The 20,153-nt window shown below is 38.2% G+C and overlaps 1 protein-coding gene across 1 annotated transcript; it reads left to right on the top strand.

Annotated features, from left to right (window-relative positions):
• The first annotated feature begins 229 nt into the window (after positions 1–229).
• On the top strand, positions 230–6,935 carry LOC110714004. Its single transcript, XM_021892459.1, has 11 exons — positions 230–730; positions 1,291–1,607; positions 1,777–1,854; positions 2,002–2,107; positions 2,402–2,490; positions 4,034–4,145; positions 4,497–4,550; positions 4,633–4,681; positions 5,079–5,179; positions 6,203–6,318; positions 6,409–6,935. The coding sequence occupies exons 1-11, from the start codon at positions 335–337 to the stop codon at positions 6,761–6,763; spliced, it is 1,773 nt and encodes a 590-aa protein (XP_021748151.1). The 5' UTR covers positions 230–334; the 3' UTR covers positions 6,764–6,935.
• Positions 6,936–20,153: the final 13,218 nt, after the last annotated feature.

Raw genomic sequence — 20,153 nt, 5'->3', positions numbered from 1 at the left:
TAGGTTAAAATTATAACTTGATTCAAAACATTTGTCAAAAAATTTGATTCAAAAGGTTATTTTTTTTTGTTCTTTTTTAAAATAAACTCAAAAGGTTAGTTAAGTCATTTAATTTAGGCATCATTAAAAAAAAAAACAAGCATATCAAAAATTGGGTTCTTTAAAAAAAATAAATTGGGTGACATAGAACTCCGTATTTGTGTAGAAATAAAAAAGGTTTCGTAGTATTTTGAAATTGAAATTAGAAGAAAAATACTCGTACGAATACTTAGAAATTTCGTATGAACAAAAACCAGGGAAAAACCAAGAGAAGGAGAGAGTAAGAGCTAGGAAAATGGGGAAATCCAGCAAAAAGACGAAGAAAATATCAGAAGATGATAGTGATTCTCAGTCTCCTTCATCCTCTTCCTCCGACGAGTCAGACCGACGGCGAAGGCGTCGGCACCGCGACGACGACGACGATGAAGAAGAAGTGAAGCGCAGTTCGAGGAGAGAGAAAGAGAAGCGCCGGCGAAAGAGAAAAAGAGAAGAAAAAGAAGAAAGGAAGCATCGTAGAGATAGCAGAAGCAAGCGACGATCTCGTTCCAGAAAGAAGGTTTCTGATTCTGATGATACTGCGTCTGATTCTGATTCTGATTCCGATTCTTCCGGTGATGATTTTTCCCAGGCTAAAGATGTTGCTAGGGATTTGTTGATAGAATTTCCTGGTGTTGCTGCTGATCTTAAGCAGGTAATTTTTCATTTTGATTACTATTTATTGTTGTTATTGTAAGTTTAGTGATATAATCCTGGTAGAATTTAGTTTGCACAATTGATAGATTTTGCTTGAAATTGAAGGAATTTAGTACAAGATTTTCATCAATTGATTCTATTGTCTGCAAAATATGCAATCCTACTCACGGAATAACAGTAAGGCTGTTTTTAATTGACTCGAAATTTGATTAATACCTTGGTAAGGATGGTTTGTAAGATGCTATTACTTGAATTGGATATCATAGAGAAAAATTTTCATGTCAGTTTCGTTAACTTGGAGTGTTAGTATAATTTGACCAATATTTCTGTATGGAGGTAGTAAATTTGTATTTTACAAGTATATTAAGTGTTGAAGATTGAAGAATAGTGAATCTACTGGCTCTATTGCATAGGGTACAAATTGTGGGAGCTTTGCAAAATTTATTGATGGGAATGATTTGTTTCTTCTGATTCTCTCGCTTTGGTTGTTCGAAGAATTGATTTTTCTGAAATTTGTTATTTGTTTTTGTTCCTGAAGCATTTGTTTTTTTAATGTAGCTCTTACAAATGATTGATGATGGACAAGCTGTTGACATCAAAGGAATTTCTGAAAAGCCTTTGATGAAGCATCTCAAAAAGTTGTTTCTTTCCTTAAATCTCAAAGAAAAAGGGGATAGAGTATTCTTGTTACGGTCTAGGGCTCGTCCAACTATAGAGATTGTTGGACCTGTGATTACTGCACAAAGTGGAGTGGCTGAACAGAAAACTGAGGACCCCCTTCCTTCTCAGCCTCATGAAGAAGTTGGAAAAAGTACCGATGATGTCCCTTCAGTTATCATAGGTCCTAATTTTGAAGGTGCTGCTCCTCGAAGGAGGTTTGTAGTTCTTGGTTATTTACTTTGAGTCTTTGAGTTTTCTCATTGCTTTAGCTAAATGTCAGTGAGTTACATATGCTTCCTGCTAAATCTTTTTGGTTCTGTTTTAAGCCGAATTTCCACCACGATTCCATTTTATTTTCTTATTGATATATGATTGCTGTTGTAGAGTAATCGGCCCGGAGATGCCATCTGCTGAATTACTTGCTGCAGCAGCCAAGTTGACTGAAGCTCAGGCTGAGCTTAGGTAATGCTTTGCCTTAAATATTGCATGACATCTACTAAGACTGAAATTGGGTTATTAAGTTGGGCTGTTAATATTGCATTGCTGGTTCTGTTTAGTTCTGGTTTTTATATAAATCCATGCAGCTGAATTTATTAATAATTCCTACAGGGATGCTGAGATGGAGCAAGATGACAATGGAATATTTGTTGGGCCACCACCTCCTGCTCTTGTCACTGAGGCTGAATCATCTAATGAAGCTGAGCGTTTTGAAGAGGTTCTGGACTTCAACCTCTGTTTCTCTTAATTTTTTGTATAGCTATCTGCTATCCTTATTTTGTTAGCAATCCAATTATGCTATTTGGAGAAATCCATAATTACAACTTTGATGCCTATATTCACATACCTTGAGCATTCATTTTGCACACTTGAATTTACTTTTTGTGATTTTTTTTAAGATATCTGTAATTGTCATTGACTTTATTACTTTCAGAAGTCTAAATTATGCGTACGTTTGTATCAGCATTGTAGACGGTCATCAAACTTATGATTTTGCAATTTATTGCCCCAGGTCACTAGAATCATGGGAGTGGAGTCAGATAATCCTTATGATATTGTGGGAGTCAACCACAAGATGCCTGCTGCTAATATAAAGAAGAGGTATTCTTCTTATAACCTCTTAATAAAGTTATTTTTATTAACTGCTGTTAGAATAATTTACTTGTGGGTATCACTGGCCAGATATATTATCTTACTGCAAGGTTGACTTTAGTTTTATATGGCTAGCATGATTAATTGTAAAATTTTACTTCAGTTGTTGAAAGTACATTTTATATGTCAATGATCAATCACTATAAATGGCATACATATGCTACATAGAGTGGGACAAGAGAATCAGAATCTATTCACTTATGGAATGACTGTAATTTTTTTCTTGGGCAATGTGTATTAGACCTTGAATTGGTTTCATACCTTATAGTTACCATTGGAGGCTTCTTTGTAGTTTATGGAGAAAATACATGTTGAGTCTGTTGACATGAATTACGGAGCTTATCTTTGAAATTTTCATTGCTTCCCATGTAAATTTTCGGAGGTATATTTGAGCCTTTTGGCGCTGTGTCATCTGCAGCATAAATGGTAAGCGTGCAGCTTAGCGGATTTTTCTTTGTGTCTTATTGAGGTTTCACGGCAGTAATTAGAGGGATTCTTGTATTTTGTATACAGTGTGTTGCTGTTTTCAGGAGTGAGGAGGGATATTGTTCTTGCTGCATAAATGGACTTATAGCCTGTAAATCAAGGAAGGCTCTCCCTAAATTTTTTTTGTTAAATATAAGTCGAGAAGACTATCCTAAGTGTAATTTATAGTCATTATAGCCTATACATTGAGGTTTTCCAGAGTTAATTCCCGTTTCCTAGATGGGCAACATGTTATTGTGGGCTTGGAATTTGATCTACTTCAAGGGTTTTGACAATTTTGAGATGAGAATACCCTATAGCAAATGACTTGATGAATTTGTAACAATTTATCCCCCCTCTATTTTTATATTGAAATAGTTTTACTCCATAGATAATTATGCTCCCTTTAAATTGACATTGTAAACAGCATCTAGTAGTCTTACTGGTGGGATTTATAGCCTTTGAACTAGGTCTATGGATTAAAAAATTTATTGGGGTAGGGGGTTTGGATAAATCTGTTGGAGGTTTCTTGGGATCTTTGTGACTCTCCAATGGCATTGGAAAGAGTCTTTTGGACATTACATATTGGCAATCACTGTTGTCAGGATGAAGCCTTGGTTATGGTTCGATATGCGACTCAATTAGTGTTTAAAATATGGACTTTCTATGCAAGATACTTGTTATCGTTATTTAACCGGTCGAACGATGTTGCATCTTGACCAATGCTTGTTTTTCTAAAAGTATATCATACTGTTATGTAGCCCTTTGAATGGGACTTTTTAAACTATGCTGTATTCAGAGATACTTATGTGTTTCATTGTACCCTATTGCTAGATATAGTCTATATTTCCTATCCTATGTTGGGTGCGTTTAAATGTAGAGTGGCGCTGTTGACTGTAAATAATCTTCTAAATTCTGTAGGTATTTGATCAATGCAGTTCTTAGATTCTGATTACTTACATTCTTTTATGGTTGGTTTCTGATGTTAATGTGCTACTGTTATACTATATCTTGTTCATCGCTTCAGGTACTGGAAATTGTCACTTATGGTGCATCCAGACAAATGCTCTCATCCACAAGCTAACCAAGCATTCATTAAACTTAACAAGGGATTCAAAGATCTGCAAGATCCAGATAAGGTGGGTGTCTGTTGTAATAAGGTTTACTTGATTTTTATTATTATAGCCCAATCTTTCTATTTACAAAATTGCCCCTCGATCAAATTGTAGACATCATCTGGAGTCAGCCAGAGTACAGCAATAAACTTGTTAATATTCTTTGATGTCTAGACTAGAAAGCGGTATCCCAAAAGATTGAGCTGCTGTTTCAAAGAAACATATAGTGAAATGTGTATTTTTAATAAGCTGTGATAGAATGAATTTATTAAAGAATTCGAACAATTTAAGCCAGTATCAAAGTTGACAGTTGACTGTTGGAGAGTGTTTTGTTTACATGCCATCTGAATCAATATTTCTATATCGTTTTTGCAGAGAAAGGCATTGGATGATAAAATTAAGAAAAAAGAAGAGGAAGAAGAAATGAAGGTAATGCCTTTTACTCTTAATTCCAGGTAGATATTTACAGATTTTGGATTTATCAAATAATAGAAGTGTTTGGATGCTGTAGGCGGAATTACGATCAATGCGGGAAGCTGCACTATGGAGGCAGTCACAAGGTGAGAAACAATTGTCAAAATAATTAAACAAGGATTCTCTATTTTTATTTGTCAAAGAATGAAAAGGAAAAAGCATATTCTCACTTGTCAATTCATACCTCTTTTGTGGCCAATAAAATATCAGCATTTTTCTCGATTTCAGCTTTCTAGAGCTGTATTATATTTCAGTTGAGCTTAAATATGTGGAACAACTTGATGTTATAAAAAGCATTGATTCTACTTAGTTCTTGTTAGACATGAATTATTGAGACAAGACGGTATGATATACCATTGATGCTCCTATAGGGCATTAAGCAGAGGACAACTAAAGTAGTGCATCTTGCACATCACTCCCCCTCCTTTCTTTTTAATTTTTTTTCTAGAATTTATGCGGCCTCTGATCTTGCTTTATTGATAGGTTTGGCTATGGAAGGGGATGATGTGTTGCTTGCAGAGTTGGAAGTGAAAGCTCCTCCAAAACGAGATGAATGGATGACGTCTCTACCTCCTGAAAGAAAGGTATAATTAGATAAGTTTTTGACATCCTCCTGTATCCTCGAATTTTGTGCTTTAGATGGCCTCTGCTCCTATAATGTTTGAAGATGTTCAGTTTTTATCAACTGCGCTTATACTTCGTATATTATAGACTTCTTTTGTTTATTTTGAAAAAAGTTGGATATTCAAATATATAGAAATAGGTCGGTATAGGTTTGATGTACACTTAATATTTCCATATCCGAACCATATAGGTTTCATTCGGTTCATTGTCTAGCTTGTTTTGATTTATATTTTGAATAGGGTGACTTTTAGTACATATTTCTAGTAGGAGTTTCCTTGGTTCATAATGAGTCATTCATAAGATTTCGCAGGTAATATATAATATATCTGTAACAATGTGTACTATGCCAAAATCCTCTTAAAATCAATTGGGTTTGTGTGATGTTGCATCGTACTTAATGCAAGGTCTCTTATGCGGCCTCTTACTATTTGCAATTACTGTCAGGCTTTATTAATTTTTGATTAGGAAGGCATAATGTAGCGTACTTGCTGGCAAAATATAAGCAGCAAAGGGAAATCCATGTTAGTGGAATTGTTTATGATTTGGACGAGATTACAATATGTTATGGCCAAAATCAAAGGGCATATATACAATTATACTTAGGCATATAGCTACGAGAGCATTAGAGACTTGGAGTATTCATTAGTATAAGAAAGGCATTATGTTTTTAGCCTATTTCGCTTTCACTCTTGCTGCTGAATATGTGTGGTCAGGGAAGAACCTATATCTTAATTGCTTACAAAAGGTTGACTGTGTCTATGGGGACTGTTGGCCTCTGAGCACTGCAGTGTAGTTATGGAAATTTTTTAGACTACAACATCTAGTTTGCTTTTGCACTAATGATCAAATCTTGTAAATTGTGGCTTTGGTAGCTCTTAGCCTAAATGAGAACTGAGTGGATAAGTACAGACTTTTAACATACAATTTCTGAATTCTTACCTCTTGCATCTTGCTCTGTGACTGACATTTGGTATCTATTTCAGCCTGGTGGTATGCCTACGCACACTACAACTTTCAGTAGAATTGCTAAAGAAGGGCGCGGTGATACCAGTGCTTGGACAGACACCCCTTCAGATCGTGCTCAGAAAGCAAAGACAAAGTATTGATTAAGACATTTGTGTTATTAGTCCTTAATATATTCATAGCTGTCCTAGAGACCTAATGCCTTGTAACTATGTCATTTGTGCAGTTACTTGGAAGCCTATAATGTGGCAACAGCACTTGCTTCGAATGAATTAGACAAGAAAACCTCTGACATTGATGCTGCTTTGGTAGACCAATATAACAAAGCCAAAAGATCGAAGACTTTGGTACAAAAGCATCAAGAAGAGTCTCAGAAAAGTCATTCAAAAAAGAAATCAAAGCAGACACAGACGCAGAATCAGGATGGGGAAGAATGGGTGGGCAATCACCCCTGGAAACCTTGGGACCGAAAGAAAGATCTCTCAGCTGGACGGCTGGATGTAAAACTTGATGCTGAGAATTTGAAACAGGGTTTGTCTACCAAATTTGCATCTGGGTCCTTCCAGAGGAGCTTCCTTTGAATTTTATTTTCCAAGTCATTATGTTTATTAGTGAGTTAGTGTATACACAATATTTCTTCTGGGGATCCAACTTCAAAACTTTATTGACATGGTAAATTTTTGTTGTAACAAGTAACAACCAAGCAGGTATAAATTATAATCAATATAAGTATTCATTCAGTTTATTTTTTCATGACTAGGCTTGTTTTGTTACTTGACAGCCAACCTTCACCTAATTGGGTCTTCTATACACTCAATTCCTTTTGTAATGTCCGTTTTATGATCACCTATTCAGTATTCACCATTGAAAAGGTTATCAGCTCGAAGTCTGAAGAAATACTTCTTACGTTCTATGCAGTTTTTTGTAAACAAATTTGTTCAGGCATCTTGGTGTATACTGTAAAGTGTAGACTAAATATTAAAGGACTTAAAGGAGTTTACTAATCAGATCTGAGTCTAAAGACATACTGCTTATGCTAATTTTTCGTAAGCAAATTTATTCAAGCGTCACGGTGTAGACTACATTTACAAACTTCAGTAGACAATTTTTTTCCCCTCTTATTATTATATTTTTTTTAATCTTAGATTCTTTGATAATAAGACTATATTTTACTTTAACTAACTTTTTTTTGATGTATGTTTACTTAAAGTATTGAAGTAGACGAATTTTGATTATCAACCCGTTAGCACCGAAGTCTGAAACTAGTGATGTCGAAGCCTCCAAAATTTCTCAAAAAGCGTGGATATTAGCCTTTAATTTTGGAAAATTTTGACTTTTTTTCACTTGGAAATAAAAATTGTTGAAATGTTTACCATGGTCCCTTATACCCTTCAGGAGTCCAATTGGCTAAGTAGAACCATCCAATTTGCCTTTAAACGACCAATTTACCGGTTTACAACTTGCACCAATTTCATTAACTCAAGCCTACCACGAACATTTATGACAACATATAATGATCATATATGATTCCAAATGGCATTATATGACCCCGAGATGTATCCCCTAAAATCTCAATGCTTTTCGACACCGGACCTTGAAACATTCGAAATTTCTCAAAAAGCGTGGATAATTAGCCTTCAGTTTTCGAATTTTTTGACTTTTTTTCACCCGGATATAAAAATTAACGAATTATTTACCATGGTCCCTAATACTCTCCGGGAGTCCAATTGGGTGGGTGGAACCATCCAATTTGCCTTTAAACGACCAATTTACCGGTTTACAACTTGCCCCGATTACATTAATTCAAGCCTAATAAGAACATTTATGACAACAAATAATGATCAGATATGGTTCCAAATGATACTATATGACCCCGAGATGTATTCCTTAGAATTTCAAAACTTTTTGACACCGAGCCCTGAAAACTCCAAAAATTCTCAAAAAGAGTGGATATAGCCATCAATTTATGATTTTTTTTTACTTTTTTCGCCAGGAAATAAAAATTGCTGAATGTTTACCACGGTCTCTAATACCCTCCGAGAGTCTAATTGGGTGAGTGGACCATCCAATTTGCCTTTAAACGACCAATTTACCGTTTTACAACTTGCATCGATTTCATTAACTCAAGCCTACCACGAACATTTATGATAACAAAAAATGATCATATGTATTTCTAAACAACATATTTGACCCCGAGATGTATCCCCTAAAATCTTAAGCCTTTTCGACACCGGGCCCCCAAAACCTCAAAAATTACTCAAAAAGCGTGGAAATTAGCCTTTAATTTTGGAATTTTTTGACTTATTTTCCCCCGGAAATAAAAATTTCCAAAATGTTTACTATGTTCCCGAATACCCTCCTGGCGTCCAATTGGGTTGGTGGAACCATCCAATTTGCCTTTAAACGGCCAATTTACCGGTTTACAACTTGCATAGATTTCATTAACTCAAGCCTACTACGAACATTTATGAAAACATATTATGATCATATATGGTTCCAAACATCATTATATGACCCAGATATGTATCCCCTAAAATATCAAGATTTTTCTACACCGAGCCTCGAGACCTTCGAAATTTCTCAAAAAAGTGAATATTAGCCTTCAATTTAAGAATTTTTTGACTTTTTTTTGTCGGGAAATAAAAATTGCCGAAATTTTTACCATGGTCCCTAATACTCTCCAGGAGTCCAATTCGGTGGATGGAACCATCTAATTTGCCTTTAAACGACCAATTTACCGGTTTACAACTTGCACTAAGTTCATTAACTCAAGCCTACCACGAACATTTATGACAACCAATAATTTCTCAAAAAGATGGAAATTAGCCTTCAATTTTTGAATTTTTTTTGACTTTTTTTTGCTTGAAAATAAAAATTGCCAAACGTTTATCATGGTCCCTAATACCCTCTGAGAGTCCAATTGGGTGGATGGAACCAACCAATTTTCTTTTAAACGACCAATTTACCGGTTTACAACTTGCACCGATTTCATTAACTCGATCAAGCCTACCACAAAAATTTATGACAAGAAATAATGATCATATATGGTTCCAAATGGCACTATATGACCCCGATATGTATCCCCTAGAATTTCAAGACTTTTCGACACCGGGCCTCGAAACCTCCAAAATTTCGCAAAAAGCGTGGATATTAGTCTTCAATTTTGGAATTTTTTGACTTTTTTTCATCCGGAAATAAAAATTGCCGACATGGTTACCATTGTTTCTAATATCCTATGGGAGTCTAATTGGGTTGGTGGAACCATCCAATTTTCCTTTAAACGGCCAATTTACCGGTTTACAACTTGCACGGATTTCATTAACTCAAGTACACAACGAACATTTATGACAACCAATAAAGATTATATATGGTTCCAAACGACATTATATGACCCCGAGATGTATTCCCTAAAATTTCAAGACTTTTTGACACTAGGCTCCGAACACTCTAAAATTTCTCAAAAAGATGGAAATTAGCCTTCAATTTTTGAATTTTTTTGACTTTTTTTTGCTTGAAAATAAAAATTTCCAAATGTTTATCATGGTCCCTAATACCCTCTGAGAGTCCAATTGGGTGGATGGAACCAACCAATTTTCTTTTAAACGACCAATTTACCGGTTTACAACTTGCCCCGATTTCATTAACTCGATCAAGCCTACCACAAAAATTTATGACAAGAAATAATGATCATATATGGTTCCAAATGGCATTATATGACCCCGATATGTATCCCCTAGAATTTCAAGACTTTTCGACACCGGGCCTCGAAACCTCCAAAATTTCGCAAAAAGCGTTGATATTAGTCTTCAATTTTGGAATTTTTTGACTTTTTTTCATCCGGAAATAAAAATTGCCGACATGGTTACCATTGTTTCTAATATCCTATGGGAGTCTAATTGGGTTGGTGGAACCATCCAATTTTCCTTTAAACGGCCAATTTACCGGTTTACAACTTGCACGGATTTCATTAACTCAAGTATACAACGAACATTTATGACAACATATAATGATCATATATGGTTCCAAACGGCATTATATGACCCCGAGATGTATCCCATATAATTTCAAGACTTTTTGACACCGGGCCTCGAAACCTCCGAAATTTCTCAAAAAGCGTGGATTAATGTCTTCGATTTTGGAATTTTTTGACTTTTTTTCGCCCGGAAATAAAATTGCAAAAATGTTTACCATGGTCCCTCATATCCTCCGGGAGTCCAATTGGGTTGGTGGAACCATCCAATTTGCCTTTAAACGACCAATTTAACGGTTTGCAACTTGCACCGATTTCATTAACTCAAGCCTACCACGAAAATTTATTACAACAATTAATGATCATATATAGTTCCAAACGACATTATATTACCCCGAAATGTATCCCCTAGACAAGACTTTTCGACACCGAGACCCGAAACCTCTAAAATTTCACAAAAAGCATGGATATTAGTCTTCAATTTTGGAATTTTTTTGAATTTTTTTCTTCCGGAAATAAAAATTGCAGAAATGTTTATCATGGTCCCTAATATCCTCTGGGAGTCCAATTGAGTTGGTGGAACCATCCAATGTGCCTTTAAACGGCTAATTTACCATTCACAACTTCCACGGATTTCATTAACTCAGTGGGGTCCCTCTTTAAGCGTGGGTTTTGAGCTTAGGCGTAGGGTTTCAGGATGGGCGTAGGGTTGATACATTAGGCGTGGGGTATCAGGATGGGCGTGGGGTTATTCCTTGTGCGTGGGGTTAGAATTTAGGCATGGGGTCCCTCTTAGGCGTGGGGTTCTTCCTTGGGCGTGGGGTCCTTTCTTTAGGCTTGGGGTTTGAGTAACGGCGTGGGGTTTCCTCCTAGGGCATGGGGTATGAGATTAGGCGTGGGGTTGGAGTTTGGGCATGGGGTTTCATCTTTAGCGTGGGGTTTGAGCTTGGGCTTGGGGTTTGACCTTGGGCTTGGAGTTTCTTCATTGGGCGTGGGGTTTCTTTCTAGGGTGTGGGGTTGATACAGTAGGCGTGGGGTTTGAGTTTTGGGCGTAGGTTTGATACAGTAGGCGTAGGGTTTCTCCTAGGGCGTGGGGTTTCATGATGGGCGTGGGGTTCTTCCTTGGGCGTGGGGTTTCTTCCTATGGCGTGGGGTGAGCTTCGACGTGGGGTTTGAGTTTTGGGCGTAGGGTTGATACATTAGGCTTGGGGTTTCATGATGGGTGTGGGGTTCTTCCTTGGGCGTGGGGTTTGAGCTTCGGTGTGTTGTTTCTCCTAGGGCGTGGGGTTTCATCTTGGGCGTGGGGTTTGACCTTGGGCGTGGGGTTTCTTCATTAGGCGTGGGGTTTCTTTATAGGGCGTGGGGTTCTTCATTGGGCGTGGGGTTGATACAGTAGGCGTGGGGTTTGAGTTTTGGGCGTTGGGTTGATACAGTAGGCGTGGGGTTTCATGATGGGCGTGGGGTTCTTCCTTGGGCATGGGGTTTGAGCTTCAGCGTAGGGTTTCTCCTAGGGCGTGGGGTTTCATCTTGGGCGTGGGGTTTGACCATGGGCATGGTGTTTCTTCATTGGGCGTGGGGTCTCTTTCTAGGGCGTGGGGTTCTTCATTGGGCGTGGGGTTGATACAGTAGGCGTGGGGTTTGAGTTTTGGGCGTAGGGTTGATATAGTAGGCGTGGACTTTCTCCTAGGGCGTGGGAATTCATGATGGGCGTGGGATTCTTCCTAGGGCGTGGGGTTTGAGCTTTGACGTGGGGTTTCATGATGGGCGTGAGTTTCTTCCTTGGGCGTGGGGTTTGAGCTTCGGCGTGGGGTTTCTCCTAGGGCGTGGGGTTTCTTCCTTGGGCGTGGGCAAGGGGCTTGTGGCGCATGCGTCGCCTGGTTGAAAATCCAGTGGCGTGAAACTAACGTGTGCTGGATTATGAGTGAACGCCTCTAAGTCAAAATCCGGGCCAGAAGCGACGCATGCGCCCACCGCCCGATGCCGTCCTACAGTTGGGGTTTCGGCACGTGTCGTAGGCTAAGCTCGCGCGGTGGATACTGAGATTCAACCCTATGTCACTTCGATTCGTCCCTCCCCTCACCCTATTTCCTAAAAACACCTATATTTTAGGAAACGAGGTTAGCGATGCATTTCATATGCTAAAAAAGGCTAAGTACGGGATTAAGAGTTGTCACAAAGCTTAAGTGTTGGGATGTTGGATGGTACAAGTGGGCAAGGGGTCGTGTGGCATGTGCATAAGACATTTGCACCCAAGGACAAGACAGACCGGGTTCCGAGCACTATTTACGACTCCCAAGGCCCTTAAGACATGAAGTATAAGGATGAATTAGATGGTTTCGGACTCTATTTATGACTCCCAAGGGCCTTTGGGAACCCAAGGGAATACTTAGATGCATAATCTCGCCGGGTGAAAAAATGATATACTAAAGCCAAATATGAAGGGTATAAAACACGAAATCGGAACAATTTAGGATGTGTCGGGACCTGGTGTGGGAATTTCACGGAACATTACGGGATGCATCCCGGGGACATATAATATTGTTTCGACCCATATATGACCATTATTCAACTACGTACAAGCCCCGTGAAAGCTTATAGCTAATATAGGAGGAGTGTGCGAAAACGTGTAAATTGATCAATTTAAAGCAATTTGGATGGTTCCACCCACCCAATTGGACTCCCGGAGGGTATTAGGGACCATTAAAAACATCTCAGTAATTTTTATTTTCAGGCGAAAAAATGTCAAAAATTTCCATAATTGAAAGCTATTATCCACGCTTTTAAAGGAATTTTTGAGGCTACGGGGCCCGGTGTCAAAGAGTGTTGAGACTCTAAGCGATACATCTTAGGGTCATATAGTGCCGTTTGGAACCATATATAACCATTAAATGATGTCATAAATGTCCGAGGTAGGCTTGAGTTCACAAAATCGGTGCAAGTTGCGAATTAATAAATTGACCCACTCAATTGGACTCCCGGAGGGTATTAGGGACCATGGTAAACAACACGGAAATTTTGAAGGTTATTGGGGCCGGTGGCGAAAAGTGTTGAGACCCTAGGGGATACATCTTAGGGTCATATAATGTCGTTTGGAACCATATATGACCATTAAATGATGCCATAAATGTTTGTGGTAGGCTTGAGTTCACAAAATCGGTGCAAGTTGTGGATTGGTAAATTGATCGTTTTAAGGAAAATTGGATGGTTCCACCTACCTAATTGGACTCTCAGAGGATATTAGGGACCATGGTAAAAATCTCGGAAATTTTAATTTCCAAGCGAAAACACGTAAAAAAATTCCAAAATTGAAGGCTATTATCCACGCTTTTTGAGGAATTTTTGAGGTTAAGGGGCCCGGTGGCGAAAAGTATTAAGACCCTAGGGATACATCTTAGGGTCATATTATGCCGTTTGGAAGCATATATGACCATTATATGATGTCTTAAATGTCCGTAGTAGGCTCGAGTTCACAAAACCGGTAAAAGTTGCGAATTGGTAAATTGATCGTTTTAAGGCAAATTGGATGGTTCCACCCACTCAATTGGACTCCCGGAGGATATTAGGGACCATAGTAAACATTTCGGCAATTTTTATTTCCGGGCGAAAAAAGGTCAAAAAATTCCAAAATTGAAGACTATTATCCACGCTTTTTAAGGAATTTTAAGGTTATTGGAGCCGGTGGCGAAAAGTGTTGAGACCCTAGGGGATACATCTTAGGGTCATAATGTCGTTTGAAACCATATATGACCATTAAATGAAGTCATAAATGTCCGTGGTAGGCTCGAGCTCACAAAATCGGTGCAAGTTGCAAATTGGTAAATTGACCGTTTTAAGGAAAATTGGATGGTTCCACTCACCTAGTTAAACTCCCGGAGGGTATTAGGGACTATGGTAAACATCTCGGAAATTTTTATTTCCGGGCAAAAAAAGGTAAAAAAATTCCAAAATTGGAGGCTATTATCCACGCTTTTTGAGGAATTTTTTATCAGGTTACGAGGCCCGGTGGCGAAAAGTGTTGAGACCCTAGGGGATACATATTAGGGTCATATAATGCCGTTTGGAACTATATATGACCATTAAATGATGTCATAAATGTCTGTGGTAGGCTTGAGTTCCCAAAATCAATGCAAGTTGCGGATTGGTAAATTGATCGTTTTAAGGAAAATTGGATGATTCCACCCACCTAATTGGACTCTCGGAGGATATTAGAGACCATGATAAACATGTCGGCAATTTTTATTTCCGAGCGAAAAAGTCAAAAAAATCCAAAATTGGTAAATCCACGCTTTTTGAGGAATTTTTGAGGTTAAGGGGCCCGGTGGCGAAAAGTATTAATACCCTAGGGGATACATCTTAGGGTCCTATAATGCCGTTTGGAAACATATATAACCATTATATGATGTTTTAAATGTCCGTGGTAGGCTCGAGTTCACAAAATCAGTAAGAGTTGCGAATTGGTAAATTGATCGTTTTAAGGCAAATTGGATGGTTCCACCCACTCAAATAGAATCCCGGAGGATATTAGGGACCATAGTAAACATCTCGGCAATTTTTATTACTGGGCGAAAAAAAGGTCAAAAAATTCCAAAATTGAAAGCTATTATCCACGCTTTTTAAGGAATTTTTAAGGTTATTGGGGCCGGTGGCGAAAAGTGTTGAGACCCTAGGGGATACATCTTAGGGTCATATAATGCCGTTTGGAACTATATGTAACCATTAAATGATGTCATAAATGTCTGTGGTAGGGTTGAGTTTCCAAAATCAATGCAAGTTGCGGATTGGTAAATTGATCGTTTTAAGGAAAATTGGTTGGTTCCACCCACCTAATTGGACTCTCGGAGGATATTAGGGACCATGGTAAACATATTTGAAATTTTTATTTCCGGGCGAAAAAAGTTAAAAAAATTCCAAAATTGAAGGCTATTTTGCACGCTTTTTGAAAAATTTATGAGGTTAAGGGGCTCGTTGGCGAAAAGTATTAAGACCCTAGGGGATACATTTTAGGGTCATATAATGACGTTTGAAAGCATATATGACCATTATAAGATGTCTTAAATGTCCGTGGTAGCTTGAGTTCACAAAATCGGTAAGAGTTGCGAATTGGTAAATTGATCGTTTTAAGGCAAATTGGATGGTTCCACCCACTGAATTGGACTCTCGAAGGATATTAGGGACCATAGTAAACATCTTAGCAATTTTTATTTCCGGGCGAAAAAAGGTCAAAAAATTCCAAAATTGATGGCTATTATCTACGCTTTTTAAGGAATTTTTAAAGTTACGGGGCCCGGTGGCGAAAAGTTTTGAGACCCTAGGGGATACATCTTAGGGTTATATAATGCCGTTTGGAACTATATATGACCATTAAATGATGTCATAAATGTCTGTGGTAGGCTTGAGTTCCCAAAATCAATGCAAGTTGCGGATTGGTAAATTGATCGTTTTAAGAAAAATTGGATGGTTCCACCCGCCTAATTGGACTCTCGGAGGATATTAAGGACCATGGTAAACATCTCGACAATTTTTATTTCCGGGCAAAAAAAGGTAAAAAAAATTCCAAAATTGAAAGCAATTATCCCCACTTTTTGAGGAATGTTTAAGGTTAAGGGGCCCGGTGGAGTAAAGTGTTGAGACCCTAGGGGATACATCTTAGGGTCATATAATGCCGTTTGGAAACATATATGACCATTATATGATGTCTTAAATGTCCGTGGTAGGCTCGAGTTCACAAAATCGGTAAGAGTTGCGAATTGGTAAATTGATCGTTTTAAGGCAAATTGGATGGTTCCACCCACTCAATTGGACTCCCGGGGGATATTAGAGACCATAATAAATATCTCGGCAATTTTTATTTCCGGGTGAAAAAAGTCAAAAAATTACAAAATTGAAGGCTATTATACACGCTTTTTAAGGAATTTTTGAGGTTATTGGGGCCGGTGGCGAAAAGTGTTGAGACCCTAGGGAATACATCTTAGGGTCATATAATGCCGTTTGGAACTATATATGACCATTAAATGAAGTCATAAATGTCCGTGGTAGGCTCGAGCTCACAAAATCGGTGCAAGTTGCAAATTGGTAAATTGAACATTTTAAGGCAAATTGGATGGTACCACTCACCTAATAAGACCCCCGGAGGGTATTAGGGACTATGGTAAACATCTCGACAATTTTTATATTCGGGCAAAAAAAGGTCAAAAAATTCCAAAATTGAAGGTTATTATCCACGATTTTTGAGGAATTTTTAAGGTTACGGGGCCCGGTGGCGAAAAGTGTTGAGACCCTAGGGGATACATCTTAGGGTCATATAATGCCGTTTGGAAACATATATGACCATTATATGATGTCTTAAATGTCCGTGGTAGGCTCGAGTTCAAAAAATCGGTAAGAGTTGCGAATTGGTAAATTGATCGTTTTAAGGCAAATTGGATGGTCCCACCCACTCAATTTGACTCCCGGAGGATATTAGGGACCATAGTAAACATCTCGTCAATTTTTATATCCGTGCGAAAAAAGATCAAAAAATTCCAAAATTGATGGCTATTATCCATGATTTTTAAGGAATTTTTAAGGTTATTGGGGCCTGTAGCGAAAAGTGTTGAGACCCTAGGGGATACATCTTAGGGTCATATAATGCGGTTTGGAACTATATATGACCATTAAATGAAGTCATAAATGTCAGTGGTAGGCTCGAACTCACAAAATCGATGCAAATTGCAAATTGGTAAATTGACTGTTTTAAGGCAAATTGGATGGTTCCACTCACCTAATTAGACTCCCGGAGGGTATTAAGGACTATGGTAAACATCTCGGCAATTTTTATTTTCGGGCAAAAAAAGGTCAAAAAATTCCAAAATTGAAGGCTATTATCCACGCTTTTTGAGGAATTTTTTAGTTTACGGGGCCCTGTGGCGAAAAGTGTTGAGACCCTAGGGGATACATCTTAGGGTCATATAATTCCGTTTGGAACCATATATGACCATTAATTTATGTCATAAATGTCCATGGTAGGCTTGAGTTCACAAAATCGGTAATAGTTGCGAATTGGTAAATTGATCGTTTTAAGGCAAATTGGATGGTTCCACTCACTCAATTGGACTCCTGGAGGATATTAGAGACCATAGTAAACATCTCGAAAATTTTTATTTCCGGGCAAAAAAAGGTAAAAAAAAATTCCAAAATTGAAGGCTATCCACGCTTTTTAAGGAATTTTTAAGGTTATAAGGGCTAGTGGCGAAAAGAGTTGAGACCCTAAGGGATACATCTTAGGGTCATATAATGCCGTTGGGAACCATATATGACCATTAAATGAAGTCATAAATGTCCGTGGTAGGCTCGAGCTCACAAAATCGGTGCAAGTTGCAAATTGGTAAATTGACCGTTTTAAGGCAAATTGGATGGTTCCACTCACCTAATTAGACTCTCGGAGGGTATTAGGGATTATGGTAAACATCCCGACAATTTTTATTTCCGGGCAAAAAAAGGTCAAAAAATTCCAAAATTGAAAATCCACGCTTTTTGAGGAATTTTTGAGGTTACGGGGCCCGGTGGCAAAAAGTGTTGAGACCCTATGGGATACATCTTAAGGTCATATAATGCCGTTTGGAACCATATATGACCATTAAATGATGTCATAAATGTCTGTGGTAAGCTTGAGTTCACAAAATCGTTGCAAATTGGATGGTTCCACCCACTCAATTGGACTCCCACAGGATATTTGGGACCATAGTAAACAACTCGGCAATTTTTATTTCCGGGCAAAAAAAGGTCAAAAAATTCCAAAATTGAAGGCTAATATCCACGTTTTTTGAGGTTAAGGTGCCCGTTGGCGAAAAGTATTAAGACCCTAGGGGATACATCTTAGGGTCATATAATGCCGTTTGGAAGCATATATGACCATTATATAATTTCTTAAATGTCCGTGATAGGCTTGAGTTCACAAAATCGGTAACAGTTGTGAATTGGTAAATTGATCGTTTTAAGGCAAATTGGATGGTTCCACCCACTCAATTGGACTCCCGGAGGATATTAGGGACCATAGTGAACAACTCGGCAATTTTTATTTCCGAGCGAAAAGTGTTGAGACCCTAGGGGATACATATCAGGGTCATATAATGCCGTTTGGAACCATATATGACCATTAAATGAAGTCATAAATGTCCGTGGTAGGCTCGAGTTCACAAAATCGGTGCAAGTTACAAATTGGTAAATTGACCGTTTTAAGGCAAATTGGATGGTTCCACTAACCTAATTAGACTCCCGAAGGGTATTAGGGACTATGGTAATCATCTTGGCAATTTTTATTTCCGGGCAAAAAAAGGTAAAAAAATTCCAAAATTGAAGGCTATTATCCACACTTTTTGGGGAATTTTGGAGGTTACGGGGTCCGGTGGCGAAAAGTGTTGAGACTCTAGGGAATACATATTAGGGTCATATAATGTCGTTTGGAACCATATATGACCATTAAATGATGTCATAAATGCCTGTGGTAGGCTTGAGTTTACAAAATCGGTTCAAGTTGCGAATTGGTAAATTGACCGTTTCAAGGCAATTTGGATGATTCCACCCACCCAATTGGACTTCCCGAGGGTATTAGGGACCATGGTAAACATCTCGGCAATTTTTATTTTCGAAAAAAAATTCAAAAAATTTCCAAAATTGAAGGCATATTATTCATGCTTTTTGAGGAATTTTTGAAGTTACGACGCCCGGTGGCGAAAAGTGTTGAGACCCTAGGGATACATCTTAGGGTCATATAATTCCGTTTGGAACCATATATGACCATTAAATGAAGTTATAAATGTCCGTGGTCGGCTTGAGTTTACAAAATCGATGCAAGTTGCGAATTGGTAAATTGATCGTTTTAAGGCAAATTGGATGGTTCCACCCACCCAATTGGACTCCCGGTAGATAATAGGGACCATGGTAAACATCTCGGGACTTTTTATTTTTGGGCGAAAAAAGTTAAAAAATTTCAAAATTGAAGGTTATTATTCAAACTTGTTAAGGAATTTTTGAGGTTACGGGGCCTGGTGGCGAAAAGTGTTGAGACCTTAGTAAATACATCTTAGGGTCATATAATGCCATTTGGAACCATATATAACCATTAAATGATGTCATAAATGTCCATGGTAGGCTTGAGTTCACAAAATCGGTGCAAGTTGCGAATTCATAAATTGACCGTTTTAAGGCAAATTGGATGGTTCCACCCACTCAATCGGACTCCCAAAGGATATTAGGGACCATGGTAAACAACTCGACAATTTTTATTTCCGGGCAAAAAAATGTCAAAAAATTCCTAAATTGTTTTGTTGTATGGTAAAAGGAGTTAATTATATTCCTAAATTATAGACTATAGTTCTCTAATATATTGTCATATATATTATAGTCGAAGGAAATAATTAGCTTGAAGAAAATGATAATTATCTATTTATAGTTAGTTAAACCCGAATATAACCTGAATTGGAAATGACCCAACCTGATTGTAACCGGCAAATTATTGACTTGAATATAACCCGACTTGAATTCGAGAATGACCCGACTTGGAAATGACCCAACCTGATTATAACCCGCAAATTATTGATTTGAACCGAACCCGACTTGAACCCGAGAATGACCCAACCTGATTATAATTCGCAAATTATTGACTTGAACCGAACCCGACTCAAACACGAGAATGACTCGACCTGATTCTAACCCGCAAATTATTGACTTGAACTGAACTTGACTCGAGAATTATCCTAACCCGTTTTAACCAGTTTTAACTCGAATTAAACGGACCTATTGTTCATCCGACCCGAATGTAACCCGACATGTTACTAATCCGACCCGAACCCGATAAGAAGTATGACCCGACGTGACCCAATTCAAGCATGACCCAACCCAAACCCGACCCGCATAGGTTATGGAATTAATCCGAATTGACCCGACCCGAGTTGATTCGACCCAAACCTGATACGTTTACTCAAATTGACAGCTGTATTAGTGATACCTACAACAAGTAGTGC

The sequence above is a fragment of the Chenopodium quinoa genome, unplaced genomic scaffold (assembly GCF_001683475.1).
Source record: "Chenopodium quinoa cultivar QQ74 unplaced genomic scaffold, ASM168347v1, whole genome shotgun sequence".
Taxonomy (NCBI): domain Eukaryota; kingdom Viridiplantae; phylum Streptophyta; class Magnoliopsida; order Caryophyllales; family Amaranthaceae; genus Chenopodium; species Chenopodium quinoa.
This window is presented reverse-complemented; position numbering and strand designations above follow the sequence as displayed.

Bases quoted from the DNA above. Each gene is read 5' to 3' on its own strand.
- LOC110714004 (XM_021892459.1), top strand. From the start codon at position 335: ATGGGGAAATCCAGCAAAAAGACGAAGAAAATATCAGAAGATGATAGT. The intron at 4,146-4,496 runs GTGGGTGTCTGT...TCGTTTTTGCAG, and splicing joins ATCTGCAAGATCCAGATAAG to AGAAAGGCATTGGATGATAA. The intron at 4,682-5,078 runs GTGAGAAACAAT...CTTTATTGATAG, and splicing joins ACTATGGAGGCAGTCACAAG to GTTTGGCTATGGAAGGGGAT.